Here is an 18,179-nt window from a genome sequence, read left to right on the forward strand (position 1 = left end):
GAGGCAGGTACCGCGAGAGCAGGATGCCAGGCTCCCCTTCCCTTTCTCATCCTTTTAATCGCATTTATTCATTTATCTATAAAGATCAAATGACAACTTGTGGAAGGTGGTTCTCTCTTACTATGTGGGTCCCAGGAATTAAACTGAGGTCACTGGGCTTGATGACAAATGTCTTTGGCTAGGCAAGCACTCGATCAACTGAGCCATATCCTCCAACACCCAAGTCTGAAATGTCCACTTTAGGATTTTTTTGTTTTTTTTTCCCAGACAGGCTTTCTCTGTGTACTAGCTCTGGCTATCTGGGAACTCACTTTGTAGACCAGGCTGGTCTCGAACTCACAGAGCTGTGCCTGCCTCTGCCTCCCAAGTGCTGGGATTAAAGGCGTGTACCAACACTGCCCGGCTGCTTTAGGAATCTTGATCCCAAGTATCTTAGATAAGGGATACTCCATAAGCATTCCACTTTACAAACGAAGAAACTGAGGCTCAGTGAGATCGAGACTTGCCCTGGCATGCACAGCCAGGATAGAGCCCACATATTCGTCACCCCCCGCTGCTCCTTCTCTTAGGCCCCTAAATCTTGAATCCAAGCAAGGTATGCAGTAGGTGCCCATTAAGTGCATACGGGCATTTTATTCCTTTTTTAATTACGTTCATCTCTTGTGGGTGTGCGCATGCGTGAAGGTCAGAGGACAACTTGTGGGACTCAATTTTCTCCTTCCACTACATGAGTCTCAGATTGAACTCAGGTCATCAAGCTGGTTGGCAAGCACCTTTACCTGCTGGACCATCTCACCATCCCTGATTAGTTTATTTATGCTCTTCACAGCCTCCTGGGGGTGAAGATGCCTTTCGGTCCCATTCAAGGTCTGTTCAGAAGCTCAAGTGGAGGCCCCAGTTTAACTGGGCCTCAAAAGAATGCAAGTGGCAAGACCCACCCCTGCCCAGGACTGCCTCCTCCTTCGAGGCAACCACCCAAAGAGACATGCAGGTCCCCACTGCAGCATTTACCACAGCAGTCGGAGAAATCTTGGGCACTGGGGACCTGGGGCTCAGGCACAGGCCAGCCCAAGCCCAGGTCGCTGGGGGTCAACGGGCAGGTGGGCGCCTCCTGCTTGAGTTCCCGGATGGTGTGGTTGGGCATCGAAGTGCTGTACAGGAAGTTGGCCATGGAGGATGGGGTGGCGGTGGGGGGCAGGTCCTGGGGAGTGACCTTGGAGGCCTGGCCATGCAGACCGCAGTCTCGGGACCCCTTGGGTAGCAGGGAGATACCGTTCATCTCCACCAGCGCCTTTGAGTCCCGCCCACCATCATCAGGAGGCCTGGGTGAAGGAGAGGAGACAGTGACTGCTTTGAATACCTACTCTTGCCTGTCAATCTCTCCCTTCACAGCCCATGTAACACACTCCACAGAATATAACAGACCTGGGTTACTACAGGTATTCCAATGGTTTGGGATGGGAGCCAGGCCCTACATTATAGGTAGGGATGCAAGCCTGGCAGCGTGGGCATCATGCACCCAATACTAGGTGGCAACCACTGTCGGACCCAGGCCTGCACCAAGCTGCCTCAGATCTCCAAGCCACCAATCCCATCCTCCACTTGGCTCCTTCCCATCCCATAAGATTTAGCAGCTATATGCAACATGAAGCCCCCTACCTCTGCTGAGCCCATGGTATCCACCTTAGCCCAGGCTTGACCTCTCCTCTCGTGTGTCTTTTATGAATCTCATTCACAGCCCAAGCTCACATCCAGGCCAGGCGGCTCTCCCAGCTCAAGATTTTTTAAAATGAATTCATGTTTCTGAGACAGGGTCTCATGGAGCCAAGGTAGCCTCACACTTACTATGTAGTTGAAGATGGCCTTGAACTCTTGGCCCTCTGACCTCTACTTCCCCAAAGGGCTGAGATTATAGGCACACATCCCTACATGACAATCTCAACTCTACCCACCATCATCCTTTGTCCATGACCTCTGCAAAGCCTTTGGTGTGGCTCTTTCCTAAGCCAGAATTCTCCCGGACGCTGTGACACAGAATTCCCTTGGGAAACTCCCATAGCCATGCCCTGACTCAGATTACACTGTATGATTGGGTCTAAGCTTTGTTTCCTCCATGAGACCCAAAGCTTTCCTAATGAGTTCCCTCAGGGTGTCTCCAGCTTTCTGTCCTCTGGCTGGGTATGGGGTGTAACAGATTTATCTGCTTTTTTTTTGGGGGGGAGGGAGAGAATCTCACTACATAGCCCTGGCTGTCCTGGAATCTGCCAGGGTGGGTCAAACTCAGCTATCCACCTGCCTCTCCCTCACAAGTGCCAAGATTAAGCTGTGCACCTCCACATCCTGAAAGTTTTAACTGTCAACTTGACATTATCTACAAACCACTTGGGAAGAGAGTCTCAAAGAGGGGTTTAGACTAGGCTGTGGACACGTCTGTGAGGAGACTGTCTTGATTACACTGAGGTGGGACGGCCCAGCCCACTGTGGGCGGCATTATTCTCTAGGCAAGGGATTCGGAACTGTCTAAGAGTAGAGAAAGCAAGCCGAGCTGGCCTGCATGCCTGAATTCATTGCTTTTGGCTCTTGACTGTGGATGTAATGTGAGGAGCAGCTTCCAATTCCTGTTGACTTGACCTCCCTCCCTACAGTGACTTGACCTCCCTCCCTACAGTGACTTGACCTCCCTCCCTGCAGTGATGGACTGTAACTTGGGATTGTGAGCCAAATAAGCCCTTTCTCCCATAATGGGCTTTTGTTGGTATTTTTAACCCAGCAAAAGGAAATAAAATTAGGACAGGGGCTTACTTACCTCCTGAGCTTAAACCGTATTCGGTGGCTGTGCTCCAAAATGGCCATGAGCGCCTTGGGGTCATACTCTGCTGGCCTCCGGAAGGCCAGGCCCTCGGGCAGTCCCTGTACAGCCAGTAGCCCCGGCTCCCTGAGCAGCCTCTCATAGGGCAAAGGGACCACGCTGGCCCTGCCCATAGCCTCACCTGTCACAGAGTAAACAGTGAGGCTCAGTACTGACGGGGGCTTGGATAGACACACGGGAGCCAGGCAATGTGTGGTGACTCCCCTTGGGAGGAGGGGCTCTGGGTCCCTCATTGCTGTAGACGCGGTACAGAATGAACAACACCAGCCTGTAGATAGAGCCCTACTGTGTATGTCTGAGGGCTGGAGAGAGGAGGCAGGAAAGCCCTTATGCCAAACTGGTAGGCTGAACTTGGCCGGTGATGGTACACGGAATTTTAACCTCAGGCTTATCTTTTGGGAAGAAAGCCTTGGTCTCTGGAATAACCAGGAGACAGGAGGGAGTGGTCTACTGGAAGATCATGTCAGTGGGGGATGGGGAGGTGGTAAGAGGTGGCTATACAGGAAAGGTGGCTGGACAGGGACGCTCGTGCCTGGGAGTTTGGAGATGGTAGAGAAAGCCCTGTCCTGGGGTCTTGTTTTGCTCAGGGGTCCTACAGCGCAGAAGGGGTCTACTCTCCTGGGTGAGATGAGGGCCTTCCCCAGGCTGTGTGGGACCAGGATGGGGTGGGTAGGGAACAACTGGGTAGAGCTGGGTAGAAGTGAGCAGGGCTAGGCTGGAGGCTGGGTGGGGTAAGGGCAGGGCTGACCTGGGTAGGGCATTGCTGAGCAACTATACTGGGCGGGTCCGGTGAGATAGAACTGGGCTAAAGTGGGTAGGGCAAAGCTAAGCAGGGGTAGATAGAGAGTAGGCAAGCTGCGTTGAGACAGAATGAAGGGATTGGATTAGAATAGAGCTGGGTGGGGCTAGGTTGATGTGGGCGGGGCTAAGGTAGGTGGGGATTGGATTAGAATATGGCTGGGTGGGGTGAGGTCAAGGTGGGCAGGGCTAAGGTAGGTGGGGCACAGCTATGGGTGGGCTATGGGTAGGTAAGGCTAAGTAAGCAGTGTGGAGTTGGACTGGTCTTGGTGGAGTGTGGCTGGGTGAGGCACAGCTCCACACAGCTGGGCAGAAGTGGGTGGGGGTCTAGGCTGGAGGCAGTGCTGACGTGGTTGCAGGGCAGGGCTAGGCTGAGGTGGGCAAGGCTGCAGGGTTGAGCTTGGTAGGGCAGGGCCAGACAGGAGTAGGTTGAGTTGGGTGGGGCGGGGTGGGGCAGAGCTGGTGTGAGGCAGGTGGGGCTAAATTGGATTTGGCAGGGAAGCCCTGGGCTGAAGTGGATGAATAGGGCTGAGCAGGACTGGGTAAGGGCCTGAGCTGGGGTGGGCGGAGCTAAGGCTGGGCCGAGACTGGCAGAGCAGGTGAGGCCAGGATTGAAGTATGGCTGGATGAGGTCGGGTCAAGGTGGATGTGGTTATACTGGGAAGGCATGGCTGGGCTGACCTGGATATGGTGGGATTGGGTTAGGAGGAAAGGCTGGGTCAGACACCAGTGGGCGGAGCAAGGCAGGGTGGAATGGAGTGGGATGGAGCTGGGTAGAGTGAGGCTGGGCTGAGGTAGGCAGGGCGGGGCTGAGGTGGGCGGGGCTGACCCGAGGTGGGCGGGGCTGACCCGAGGTGGGCGGGGCTGGCCTGGAAGGGACTGAACCTAGACAAGGCAGGTGTGGGTAGGCTGGTCTCCCACCCGCCCCTTTCCGGAATGGAATGAGGAAGGATCTTACTATAAAGAACATCAAACACTTCCTCTACCATCTTCTGCAGCAGGTACACATCCGAGCACTGCTCCAGCGAGGACCGCGGGATGCTCCGGCCACCACCCTCACAGCGTTGCACCTTTTTAGGGTGTCCTGCTTCTGGATCCTTCCATAGGGGTCCACCTGTGGGACAAGAGCACACGAGCCGTAGGTTGGTATGGTGTTAAGCCCCGGGAATCAGAGGAACAAGTGACTGAATGAATGAATGAATGAATGCACACCCTGCTGAGGGCCTGAAAGGACCTCAGGGTTGTTCCTTCACTCTCTGAGCCTCGGTTCGCGATCGCTCCAAGAAGCCCATGGAGTCCGGCTCAGAACTGGGACTCCAGGAGCATCTGTTTCACACACCACATTCTATATTCATACTAAACCCGCTCTCTTTCAACCCACCTAAGCCCTACTTTTCCTGCTCGGCCCACATGGAAAATAATGGAGATATGGTGATGGTTGGTTTTAAATGTCAGTTTGCCACAATCTGAGAAGGACGTCTCCAGGGAATTATCTAGATCACTGGTTCTCAACCTGTGGGCCATCCACAGGGGTTATCTGTTGTTGGTTGGTCTTTGGTCTTTTTGGGGGGCCTGCCACCCAGCTCCCAAATAAATACACACATGGAGGCTTATTCTTAATGATGAATGCTCGGCCTTAGCTTGGCTTGTTTCTTGCCAGCTTTCCTTAACTTAACTTATTCCATTTACCTTTTGCCTCTGGGCTTTTCCTGTTCTCTTACTTCTGTAAATCTTACTCTGTGGCTAGTTGGCTGTGCAGCTGGGTGGCTGGCCCCTGGGGTCCTCCTCCTTCTCTGGCTCCTAGCTCTCCAATCCCTCTACCTGGATTTCTCCCTCTGTATATTCTTTCTGCCTGCCAGCCCCACCTATCCTTTCTCCTGCCTTGCTACTGGCCATTCAGTTCTTTATTAGACCATCAGGTGTTTTACACAGGCACAGTAACACAGCTTCACAGAGTTAAAACAAATGCAACATAAACAAAAGTAACACACCTTAAAATAACATTCTACTACAGTTGTCTAAGACCATAGGAAAACACAGATATGTACAGTACAGTTCATAGCAGTAGCAAAATGACAGTTATGAAGTAGCAGCGAAAATGATTTTTATGGTGTGTGTGTGTGGGGGGGTCACCACAACATGAGGAACTGTATTAAAGGGTCACAGGCTGAGAACCACTGAGCTCGATCAAATGGCCTCTGGGCACAGACATCTAAGTGGGGAATCGTCTTGCTTGTTAATTGACCCAGCCCATCGTGGGCAGCACCACTCTCTAGGCAATGGGGCTCTAAGGTATATGAAACAGGAAAAAGCTAGATGAGAACAAGCAAGCTCCCTGCTCTTGACTGTGAATGGGATGTGATTAGCTGCTTGAGTTCCTGCCTTGACTTCTCTGAAATAAGACTGCAACCTAGAATCATTTAGCAAAATAAACCCTTTCCCCCCCCTCGGTTGCTTTTGTTTTTTGGGTTTTTTTTTTTGGGGGGGGGGCTGTTAGGGAATCTTTATGAAATATTTTAGTTCTTTGGGATAGGGTCTCTCTATGTGGACCAGGGTGTCCCCGAACTCACAGAGATCCGCCTGCCTCTGTCTCCCGAGTACTGGGATTAAAGGCGTGCTTGAAGCTACAACAGAACAGAGGATGAGCAGGGTCTTGTGATCCCTTCCAGCTTGGAGCTGGCTCTCCTTGGCAACCATCCAGGCTTGAAATAAACTATCCTGATTCTGAGGGCTATAAATAGCCACTCTTTCTGGCGGTGGAAAATAAGGCACACTGTCCCCAGGAGGCTGGGAGGGGCTACAGGACCCCACTACACCCACTCCTCAGAGCCAGCTCCACCCAACCTTAGAGACAGAACAGGCTGGGAGAGCAGAGCAGGTGGAGTCTCGGGCTCCTGGGGAAACAGCTATATGCTCCAGCTACGTACCCCACGAATGATACATGCAGTGCTGGATCGATCTGGGGCGGCTAATCCTAGGGATAAGGCCCAGGAGACCATAAAAACTACTAACGAAACTATCAATGGCTGGTACCTGGGTGTCCACGGAGATCCCTGGCACCACCCCCCTCAACCCCAGGGATACGAAACAGGAGAAAGCGAGACAAGTTCTATCCTTGACTTTGAAGGGATTCGGGAGAAAGAGCAAGGGTCTGAGAACAGGAGTCCTGGCCTTGAACCATGCTCCCTGGGATGGCTATTCTTGGTTGTTGTGGTGATTTGACTAAGAATGGCCCCCACAGACTCTTAGATTTGAATGCCTGGTCACTAGGGAGTGGCGTTATTTGAGAGGATGAGGAGGTGTGGCTTTGCTGGAGGAGGTGTGTCACTGGGGAGGGAGCTTTGAGGTTTCAAAAGCCTGTGCCAAGCCTAGGACCTGGATGTGGACCTGGATGTGGAACTCTCAGCTACCTCTCCAGCACCATGTCTGCCTGCACGCCGCCATGCTTCGCGCCATGATGAGAATGGACTGAACCTCTGAAACTGTCAGCCAGCCCCAGTTACGTGGTTTGCTGATAAGAATTGCTGTGGTCACGGTGTATGTGTGTCTCTTCATAGACTAAGACAGTTGTGAAACTGACTAAACCTGGAATTAACAACAATCCCAAAGACTGGGCACACCTGTGAGGGATTTTTTTTTCTTAATTAAATCATTTGAAGTGGGAAGGCCCATCACTTCTAATCTGGATCTTTGGGGTGGGAAGATAAACCTTTAACCCAGATCTCTTGAGGTGGGAAGATCCACCTTTAATCTGGGCCACACCTTCTGCCGGCAGCCTAAATAAAGGTCACAGAAGGAGGAGGCTGGCACACACTCTGCCTGCTTGCCCTCACTCTTGCTGGCAAGTCCACTCCCTCACTGGCATTAGAACCTCCTTCTTCAGGACCCTAGTGTATCCTGAAGACCAGCTGAGACATCCAGCCTCGTGGAGTTGACAATTACTGAATTTTTGTTGTTCTTGTTTGTTTTGTTTTTCAAGACAGGGTTTTCTCTATGTAGCCTTGGCTGTCCTGGAACTCGCTCTGTAGACCAGGCTGGCCTGGAATTCACAGAGATCCGCCTGCCTCTGCCTCCCGAGTGCTGGGATTAAAGGCATGGACCACCACTACTGCCCGGTGGATACTTCACAACTATTGGATTCTTGGACTTTCTGCTGATAGGCAGCCATTGTTGGACTAGCTGGACCACAGCCTGTAAGCTACTCTAATAAACCATATGTGTGTGTGTGTGTGTGTGTGTGTGTGTGTGTGTGTGTGTGTGTGTAAGAAAAATTTCCCCCCTGTAAGTTCTGTTTCTCTAGAGAACCCTGACTACTACACACACCTTCCATCCTGGGCTAAGGCAGTAGGGGAGGGGGAATATGCCCACCGTGCCTCAGTTTCTCATCTGTACACCATGGGTGACATTTTCATGACCCTCTGGGAAAGGTAATGAGGTTTCGGGCCAATGGCCCCGCATGAAGTGTTGTTTGAGTCTGGTGTTGCTGGGGATGGAACCGAGGGCCTGAGGAACACTAAGTAAAGCACTCTGCAGCCAATCTACCCTCCTGGGGGACTGTAAGTTGGCACTCTACCTCGGAGGCCCACCTGACCAAGAGCTGTCCATCACTCACAGCCCATGCAAACTGAGCACTTCTTACCCCAAAACAAAAACAGTTGTCGCCCCACAAGGCCTCAGAGGTCAGAATAAGCGACCTTGCATCATCAAGTGTCATACGCTCCCCGGGCGGTGGTGGCGCACGCCTTTAATCCCAGCACTCGGGAGGCAGAGCCAGGCGGATCTCTGTGAGTTCGAGGCCAGCCTGGACTACCAAGTGAGTTCCAGGAAAGGCGCAAAGCTACACAGAGAAACCCTGTCTCGAAAAACAAAAACAAACAAACAAAGTGGCATACACTCACACGTGCTAAATATCTTAGCTGGACAACGGCTGGTCCCTAACCTCAAACAGACTCAGTCAAGAGGTAGAACTGGGAGCTGGGAATGTGGCTCCTTTGGCAGAATGCTCACTTAACATGCACCAAACCCTGAGTTCCACACCAGCACCCTAGACACCAGAAGGGGTGGTGAGTGCCTTCCCCTCCTGGGCAGGTGAAGGCCAGAGAACCAGGAATTCACAGCCAGCCTGGGCTACAGGAGAACCTGTCTTAAAACAGCAGGGAGTCAGGAAGAGGGCCCAGCAGGTCAAGAAGCTTGCGCCCATGCCTGAAGACCTGAGTTCAAATCCTAGGACCCACATGGTGGAAAAGAAAACTGACTCTAGCAAGTCTTCTGATGTCTATATTCGTGCCATAGCATGCGCATGCCCACACACTTGCACACAATATAAATAGAATAAACAGAAAAAAAAAAAAACAATTAAAAAAAAGGGTAAACAGTAAAAAAAAAAAAATAGGTAGAACAATAGCTGAGGGTATGGCTCAGTAACAGTGCTCTTGCTTAATAGGCATGAGGGTCCAGGTTCAATCCCCAGCACCATTAACAAATAGAGTAGAATCAGGTGACCGCTCTGGGCCTCAGTGTTCCCCTCTAAAAATGGGCATATGGACATGACTAGTGCTAGGCTTCAGTGATAGGCGTTGCTAGGTAGTTCTAACAGGCTCCATTTAGAACAAACTTGTGTCCAGTTCATCCCTCCAACAGGCTCCGCGGACTGGACAAAGCAGGGGATACAGAGAGATGGGCCAGGACCCTTGTCCTTTAGAAACAGCAGGGCCCTGGGCATGGAGGACGTGGGGTACTCACGGCAGAACCTGAGGAAGTCTGACTGTAGCTCCTTCCGGGTGTTCAGAAACATCCGTCCCTTCTCGGTGCCCATCACAAAGACGCTCTCATTGTGGACCGCCACACAGGCCACCTCCGTGTTCAGCTTGGAGAGCGCCGAGCACTGTGAGGGAGGGGCAAGGTGTGTAAGCTAAAATCAAGACCAGCCTGGAACCCAGCACAGCTGTATGTTGTGCCTGTAATCCAGCACCCAGGAGGACGATGAAGAGTTTGAGGCTAGCCCTAACTACAGAGACGGGACTGTCAGTGAGAGATAAGCCCTCCAGCCCACTTTAACAGACTTCTCTAAACAGTAAAAACCGGGCACCATGCAGCCTGGAGAACATGGCAGTAGAATTTCAACAGACTCGTTATAGGAAAAGGATTTCTCAAAGCAGGCCTGGCAAGATGGCTCAGTGGGTAAACTGCTTGTCTTCTAAGCACAAAGACCTGAGTTCGATTCCCAGCACTCATGTGAAAAGGGCTGGGAATGAGGCGGGGGTGGGGGATGGGGTGCGGTGGGGGGCCGGGCTGTAGGTGGGTAAAGCATTTGTGGCAGAAGCTTAGGGACCAGATTGGATCCCCAGCACCTATATAAATTTTGGGGGGGCTGTGGCAGTCCTCCTAACACCCCATCAATTGAGAGGTGTAAGCAGGGGATCCTGGGAGCTAGCTGATCTCAGTATATAAGACAGTGATGGAGGAAGACTCCAGTCATCAACCTCTGGCCTCCACACACAGCACAATCAAGTCACTGGTCTTCTGAGCACAGAGAGCCTCCTTTCTAGATTGCTCTGGTTGCTGGCTGCTCCAGGTGCAAGCACATCTCACACACACACACACACACACACACACACACACACACATGCACGCACAGCCAGGTATAGTAGCACACACTTGTAATTCCGGCACTGGGAAAATTGAGACAGGAGAATCCATGGGGCTTTCTGGCCAGCCAATCTAGTTTACTTGATGAGTTCAGGCCAGTGTGAGATCCGGTCTCAAATCTAAAACAATATGATCTACGGCTATCCCACCCTGAATGTGCCTGGCCTCATCTAATCTCAGAAGTGAAGCATGGTTGAAGGGGAGACTGCATACCCACCATCCGACAGGTGGATGAGGTTCCGGACACAGTGATGGCCACTGTAGAGAAAGAGCTAGCACCCAGCTAGTTTCTGAGGGTGTCTCCCACCTCGGGCATTAAATATGACTTTGAGCAGCCTATAAGAAGAACTACCTAGAAATGAGGTCCCCAATGCTCAGGAAACCAGTGACTCACTGTGTGACCTCAAGCAAGATGCTGCCTTCTCTGAGTTTGCACTTTATCATCAGAAAATGCCAAGGGATGCTAGGCAGATCTACTTTTTGTTTTTGCTGGTTTTGTGTGTGTGTGTGTGTGTGTGTGTGTGTGTGTGTGTGTGTGTGTGTGGTGCTGGGATTCGAACCCAGAGCCCTCCTCCATGTGTTTAAGCTCAGTCTTGTCATTTCAGGGTTTCACTCTGTAGCCCAGGATGGTCTCAAAATCAAGATCTTCCTATTGCAACCTCCCGGCTGTGGGATTCCAGGGACATGTATGCACAAACATACTTCAGTACAATCATACATACATACGCATCTTGGTGTCTACACATAAATTTGCATGTGTGTGGAGGCCAGAGGACAAACTTAGCTGCTGTTCCTCAGACACCATTCATAATTGCTTTTCTATTTGTTTGTTTGTTTGTTTGTTTGTGTTTAAGGTGGGGTCATTTACTGACTTGGAACTCTGCCTAGTAGGCCTCCTTAACACTGGGATTACAAGTGTGTGCCCCCAGTCCTAGCTTTTTTATCTGGATTCTGGGGGGGGATTGAACTCAGTGCCTTATGGTTGCAAGGCAAGCACTTTACCACTTGAGCTCTCTCCCCACTCCCCAGAGATACAGAGATGTTGATGGGCATACCCTCTCTGAGGTCTCCCACCTTTGATCTCGGGCCCTCTTCCCACCTGACCAGACACTCACCATGGAGTCTAAGGCGGACACCAGGCTGTTGATGAGCTCGTCCTTGCGGGTGAAGGTGGAGTTCCAACGCTCAGACCCGCAGCCGTTGGTGGGGATGTCACAGTGCTTCCCCAGCAAGGCCATGGTCACCTAGAGAAAACAGTGAGGACACAGAGGGTAGTAGACACAAGGTACAATTGGGTAGGCACACCTGGCTCCCAGGGTCACCCGGACTTCACAAGTGGGAAAGACTGCCAGCTGACCTTCCTTCCCATCATTCAAGGGCCTCAAAGGTATGACAGGAGACAGCAGCTACTGCAGAAACCTGCAGAGATCTAAGTGAATAATGTACAACTATTTTCTCCCATTTGAAACATTTTCAGAGAATTTAAACATTCCCTCCTAAAGGGAGGCTCTTGAAACTCAAGGACAAAGCAACGTACATAACTCAGGAAGCTCAGGAAACTCATAAGGCTCAGGAAGCTCAGGAGACTTATAAGGCTCAGGAAGCTCAGGAAACTCATAAGGCTCAGGAAGCTCAGGAAACTTACAAGACCCAGGAAACTCAGAAGCTCACAAAGCTTAGGAAGCTGAGAATGTTGTAAGATTCACAAGGCCCCCCTCAAAGTTTATAAATGCAGAGAGCAACAGTGTGTGAGGGGCTGGAGCAGAGATACAGGATACTCTTCTGTAGAGCTGTCTGTAGCTCATGAAGAGTTCCAGAGAGGCAACTTTTTGTGAGTGGCATCAACCAGGCTGAGGTGGGCTTTTTGGTGATGCAACTGACTTGAGTCACCCCCAAAACAGCAAGTAGCCCCTCACCCACTGTGGTGGTTTGAATGAGAATGGCTCCCACCAGCTCATACATCTGAATGCTTTAGCCCCAGTTGGAGAACTGTTTGAGAAGGATGAGAAGGATTAGGAGGTGTGGTCTTGCTGGAGTGGGTGTGGCCTTACTGCAGGAAGTGTGTCGCTGGGGGTGGGCTTTGAGGTTTCAAAAGTTCTCCCTCTGCCTGCTGCCTGTGGATCAGGATGTAAAGCTCTCAGCTGCCATTCCAGGGCCATGCCTGTCTGCTTCCTGCCACGACGACCGTGAGCTAACTAAGCCTCTAAAACGGTAAGCAAGCCCTCCCTCAAATGCTTTTTTTCCCTACAAATCGTCTTGGCCATGTGTCTCCTCATAGCAATAACGAAGACATCTTCTAAGTAACCAAAACACACTCGCTCACTCATTCACCAAGCTAGCCTTGGATGGGATGCTTTCTTCAGTCTGTGGTCAGTGCCCTCCGGGGGCAGACGTTTGGTGGCATCTCTCCATGAAAAGACACACAACAGCAACAAAGCTGAGAGTTCAAGTCATAACCGAAGCGAGCCCATTTCCATGATACTAGTCTGCCAGATGGGTTCTAACTGCCAGCGTTTTCCAGGGATGTAACTCTAGTCACAGCTCTCTCCTGCTCGCACACCCTCCTTGGTGGCTCCCCACGGTCCACACATTTTGAACGAGGGCCTTCCTTATTTTGCAGCTTGGGCTGCTTGAACTCTTAATCTTCCTTTCTTCTACTACTGGCATGTGTCCACATCCCTCTAACCAACCCTGTTGGAAAAGCACCTGACTGCCTCATCCATGGCGAGGCTGGGCATTGCCCTCTCTACACTCTGTACACACCTCTGGGCTTGGTCACACGTCCCCAGATCAAGGCCACTGCCTTGAAGCCCGGAGTCTATTTCCTGGATTTGGGACATGGACTTGGAGCAGGTACGGACAGCCACAACGGGGCACAGGCCACTTCCTCAAACTAGGGATTCCCCAGGAAAGGACTTTGTCCCAGCTTACTGGGGCTCCACACGGCTCCTCCTTTAAAAGCCTCTTTGGCTTGCTCAACCCTAAATCCGAAGACAAGACTGCTGATTGCTGGTGGCTGGCTTCATCCTGTTCTTCCAGAGCTGTTCCTAGCTGTGTGCGTGGGGTGGGGTGGGGTCCCTACATGCTGCCTCTGAGAGCACCAGCCCCTCACTAGACCAAACAAAAGGAGGTAAGGCGCAGGAGCAGGGGCAGGACACTCTCTGGCTGGGTGTGTCATCCATGGATAGATCTACAGATTCCACACCCTGTTTGCCACCTGTCTGCCACCTGTCAACAGAGCTTCTAGATGCTCACTGGGTGGGGTGGGGAAAAGCCAGGTGGCAGGGCCTCCAGGCCCACAGCCTAAAAGGGCACCAAGCCCAGGATGTCTGCGGCCACGACAACCGACTCCCTGACTGTAAACTCCGCAAGGGTCAATCTGTGTCTGTCCTCCATGGCTGACCCTCGGGGTCCAATTCACTGTCCGATGTGTTCAACGGACCAGGCACAGAATCCCAGACACCACCCCCCCCCCAACCTGGCTGCAGTGGGATGGGATGGGAACCTCAAAACAGCAGCAGGTGTCATAGGTGGGTATGAAGACGCCGCACCAAAAGCCAACACCAGACCATTAAAACAGAATAGAGAACAGAACCCAGCTCTGGACCCAGTACTGGCTCAGCTCTGCTCTTGGGCTACAGGAAAACACTGGTTTGAGGGCCAGTGAAATGGCTCAGACAGTAAAGGTACTTCCTAAGGACCTGAGTGGATCCCCTGGGACCCACATAGTAGAAGGACAGAACTGACTCTTGCAAGTTGTCCTCTGACCTCCACAGGCATGGCTTGAACTCACTCTGTAGCCGAGTGGTGGCATGCGCACACAGAGACATACATGTACACATACCAAAATAAACAAGTAAAAATGCAGGGGAAAAAAAAATAAAACAAATGGTTTGAGCAGGGCCTACTGGCCCACCCTGTTATCTCAGCTACTCAGAAGACCAAAGCAGGAGCATCTCAAGTTCAAGGACAGCCTCGCCTACAGAGTGAGTTCAAGCCATCCTGGGAAACTTAGTGAAATTCTGTCTCCACTAACAACAACAAAAAAATGATTATAAGAGGGCTGTGTATATAGCTCAGCAGTAGAGCACCTGCCTAGAATCCCCCAGTGAGGGGCTGGGGATGTGGCTCAGTGGTAGAGCACCTGCCTAGAATCCCCCAGTGAGGGGCTGGGGTGTGGCTCAGTGGTAAAGCACCTGCCTAGAATCCCCCAGTGAGGGGCTGGGGTGTGGCTCAGTGGTAGAGCACCTGCCTAGAATCCCCCAGTGAGGGGCTGGGAGTGTGGCTCAGTGGTAGAGCACCTGCCTAGAATCCCCCAGTGAGGGGCTGGGGTGTGGCTCAGTGGTAGAACACCAGCCTAGAATCCCCCAGTGAGGGTCTGGGAGGCATACTTCCACATTAGAGCGTCTGCCTAGCAAGTTCAAGACCTTGAATTCCATCCCCAGAACCACAAAGATAAGTTAATAATAAATAAACCAAGCGAGGCGGTGCACACCTATAATTCCAAGCATACAGTAAACAGAGGCAGGATTATTGGGAATTCAAAGACATCACTGGCTATATGGTGAGTTTGAGCCAGCCTGGTTACATGAGACCCTATCTCAAAACAAGTAGCAAAGAAAATAAAAAAACAGCCAGGTATAATGGTACACGCCATTAATCCCAGCACTCAGGAGGCAGAGGCAGAGGCAGGCGCAGGCGGATCTCTGTGAGTTCAATTCCAGCCTGGTCTACAAAGAGAGTTCCAGGACAGCCAGAGCTGTTACACAGAGAAACCTCGTCTGGGTGAGGGGAGGAGAGAAAAAGTAGAAGAAGAAACAGAAAGAGAAAGAGAGAGAGAGAGAGAGAGAGAGAGAGAGAGAGAGAGAACATCAGAACAGTCACTCAAGGATATGGAAGACAGGCCATGGACAGGATACACTGGAAAAGAAGCTGCTGGTAGCTCTTTGTCTTGGCCATTCTGTGGCCCTAGGTCACCCTGGTGCGGGTATAGGAAGGGTCTACTGTATAACTGTACTATCAAATCCCTAGCCAGGACGTCTGCCTGCCTGGGAGCCTGAGGCTTCCTGCACAGACAGCCCTTCAGACATGCTGCCAGCTACTCCTTGGAGCCCTTGGGCCATTCCCAGAAAAACTCTGGGTCGTCAGCCGCTCAGCTGCCCAGACCCAAATCAAATCAGGGCCAGGCAAGCAGCAGCAGTTGGCACTCTTGACCTCCAGCTCGCTCCAGACTGCCCTGACTCCTTCTGGCCAAGGTCCCAATCTACTTAGGAGAGAACCGGGGACTCGGGGCCAGAGGAATAAGGAGATGGAAGGGAGCTGAGGTGTGGACTATCCCTAATCCTGGTCCCAGCTAGCTGGACTTACAGGATCCTCCGTCTCCAAGAGAGTCCAGGTGAGGCACTTGGGAAGTTACCTGTGCTCTGTAGGAGCCAAGAGAAGCCCAGGTCCAGGGATGCTAGAAGCATGTAAGTGTAATATTCATTAGTACAAGCAGGGAAAGGGAAAAGGAGGGTTGGCAGGATGGCTCAGTGGGTAAAGGCATGTGCCACCAAGCCTGCCGAGTTTGATCTCCTGGATTTGCATGATGGAAAGAGACAACCAGCTCCTCCAAGCTGTCCTCTGACCTCCATATGCGTGAGCCTCGGATGTGCAGGCGCGTGAGCACGCGAACCGAACACTAAGTAAAAATTGATTTTCATCAATACACAAGGCAGGTAAAGTAAAACATTGATTTTTACTTAGTGTTATGTTAAGGGAAGGAAAACAGGGAACACAAGTCTGATGAGGAGTTAAGGCCCCAGGAGAGGGGAGGGGAGGGGACCAGTAGAAGAGAGGCCCCAGCCCAAAGCAATGACAGCAGGACACCAGAAGAGCTCTGAAAGCCCAGTGAGGTGGCTTCTGCCTGTAATCCTAGCACTCAGGAGATGCAACACCCTCTTCTGGCCTCCGCAGGCACCTCCACACGTGGGACATTGGCACGGATACAGACATAGGCAGGATTTTTTTTTTTTTTTTTTTTTTTAATTACAAGAAAAAGTTAGAAACCATTCCGGAAAACCGTAACTAGTCAACATGCAGAGACAGCAGATCCTGGGCTACCCAGCCCCAACAGATACAGCGGCAACACAACTCCTGTGCCTAAGGCTCAAAAAACGTGGCGGAAGAGGGGGCGGAAAGATTCTAAGAGCCAGAGGACCACGAAGTCTTCCCGGGATCACGTCTCCTAGAATTGACAGGGAAGCCACACCCATGATACCTGAACAATTTGTTGCCTAAACAAGACCCAAACAATGACCACATCAACAGACATGCAATACTGAAAGAGGAAAATCTCACCACCCCCCACCCTAGACAAAGAACTACAGGTAATTAATGAATGTGGAGGGAGGGAGGACTCGTCTTTCCCAAGGATGAGCCTTCAAGTTGATCATCCAACACCAAGTGGTCAGCCCCGAAATCATATACACACAAACACCATGAAATGGACTTAGGAGGTTGGGCGCATGTATTTATACGTTTAAATATGTCTGTAACAATAACAATCAAAGGAAAAAGTTGCCGTGGATTTTATTTATGGGTTTATATATGTACGTAACAATAACAATTTTTTTAAAAAGTGGTTATGCATTTGAGAGGGAGTGAGGGGGGCACTGGAGGGAGAGGATCTGAGAGGGGCTGGAGGGAGGAAAGGGAAGGGGGAAATTATATAAATAAATTTTAATTAAATTTCAAAAAAATAAATAAACGTTGCAACTTGGAAGCCATTTGTGGTGGTACAAACCTGCACCTGTAACCACAGTACTCAGGAAGCTAAGACAGGAAGATTACCAGGAGTTCAGGGTCATCCTTGAGTCGGTGTCGAAATTAAAAAAAAAAAAAAAAAGGTGGAGCTGTGGCTCAGTTGGTAGAGTGTTTTCCTAACATGCATGGAGCTCTGGGTTCGATCCTAAGCTTACAGAAAGTGGGCATGAAGGAGCATGCCTGTAATCCCAGAACCTGAGAGGTGAAGACAGCAAGATCAGAAGTTCATGGTCACCCCTGGCCACATCGCAACTTGCAGGGCTGGGGGGGATGACTCAGTGAGTAAGAACGCCCACTTTGTAAGCATGGGTCACTGGGGACTGGACTGGATGGGTGTATCTTGTTTCTTTTCTTTCCCTCTCTCTCTCCTCCCTGCAATTCCCACCCCCTTCCCTGCTTCCTGGATGCAAATCCCCAGAGTTCAAATCCCCAGCACCTACGTAAAAAGCTGAGCATGGCTGCACATGCCTGTGACGCCAGCCTTAGAAGATTGAGACAGATTCCAAGCGCTCGCTGGTCCGCATGCCTAGACAAAATGGCCAGCTTCCGGTCCGGTGAGAGACCCTGTCTCAAGATTAATGAAGACACTTGATGCCCTGCTTGACTTCTGCATGTGTGTGCCTGGGCTAGTGCAACACACACACACACACACACACACACACACACACACACACACCCCAAATAAACATAAAAACAGTAAAATTAAAATATAAAGTAACGCCGGGTGGTGGTGGCGGCGGCGGCGCACGCCTTCAATCCCAGCACTCGGGAGGCAGAGCCAGGCGGATCTCTGTGAGTTCAAGGCCAGCCTGGTCTACAGAGCGAGACTCAGGACAGGCACCAAAAAACTACACAGAGAAACCCTGTCTCAAAAAAAAAAAACAACAAAAAAAATTATATAAAGTACATGCCTGGGCTGGTGCAACACACACACACACACACACACACACACACACACACACACACACAGTAAAATGAAAATACAAAGTACATCCCAACTAGAAAAGAACAGAAGGGTATGCACAGAGATCAGGGGTGGAGCCACAGAACAGAGGGCACC

At 51.2% G+C, this 18,179-nt stretch overlaps 1 protein-coding gene across 1 annotated transcript in view; it reads right to left on the bottom strand.

The window, feature by feature from the left end:
• LOC131898592 (general transcription factor II-I repeat domain-containing protein 1-like) overlaps positions 1-18,179 on the bottom strand; it is an 87,867-nt gene that overhangs the window by 39,889 nt on the left and 29,799 nt on the right. Inside the window, exons 2-6 of the mRNA XM_059249780.1 lie at positions 11,431-11,559; positions 9,410-9,551; positions 4,626-4,781; positions 2,807-2,990; positions 1,012-1,322 (exon numbers count right to left, since the gene is read on the bottom strand). Of these exons, the coding sequence (XP_059105763.1) occupies positions 1,012-1,322; positions 2,807-2,990; positions 4,626-4,781; positions 9,410-9,551; positions 11,431-11,553 (916 nt within the window). The 5' untranslated portion in view covers positions 11,554-11,559. The remainder of the gene's footprint in view (positions 1-1,011; positions 1,323-2,806; positions 2,991-4,625; positions 4,782-9,409; positions 9,552-11,430; positions 11,560-18,179) is intronic.

This window comes from Peromyscus eremicus, chromosome 23 (assembly GCF_949786415.1).
Source record: "Peromyscus eremicus chromosome 23, PerEre_H2_v1, whole genome shotgun sequence".
Lineage (NCBI taxonomy): Eukaryota > Metazoa > Chordata > Mammalia > Rodentia > Cricetidae > Peromyscus > Peromyscus eremicus.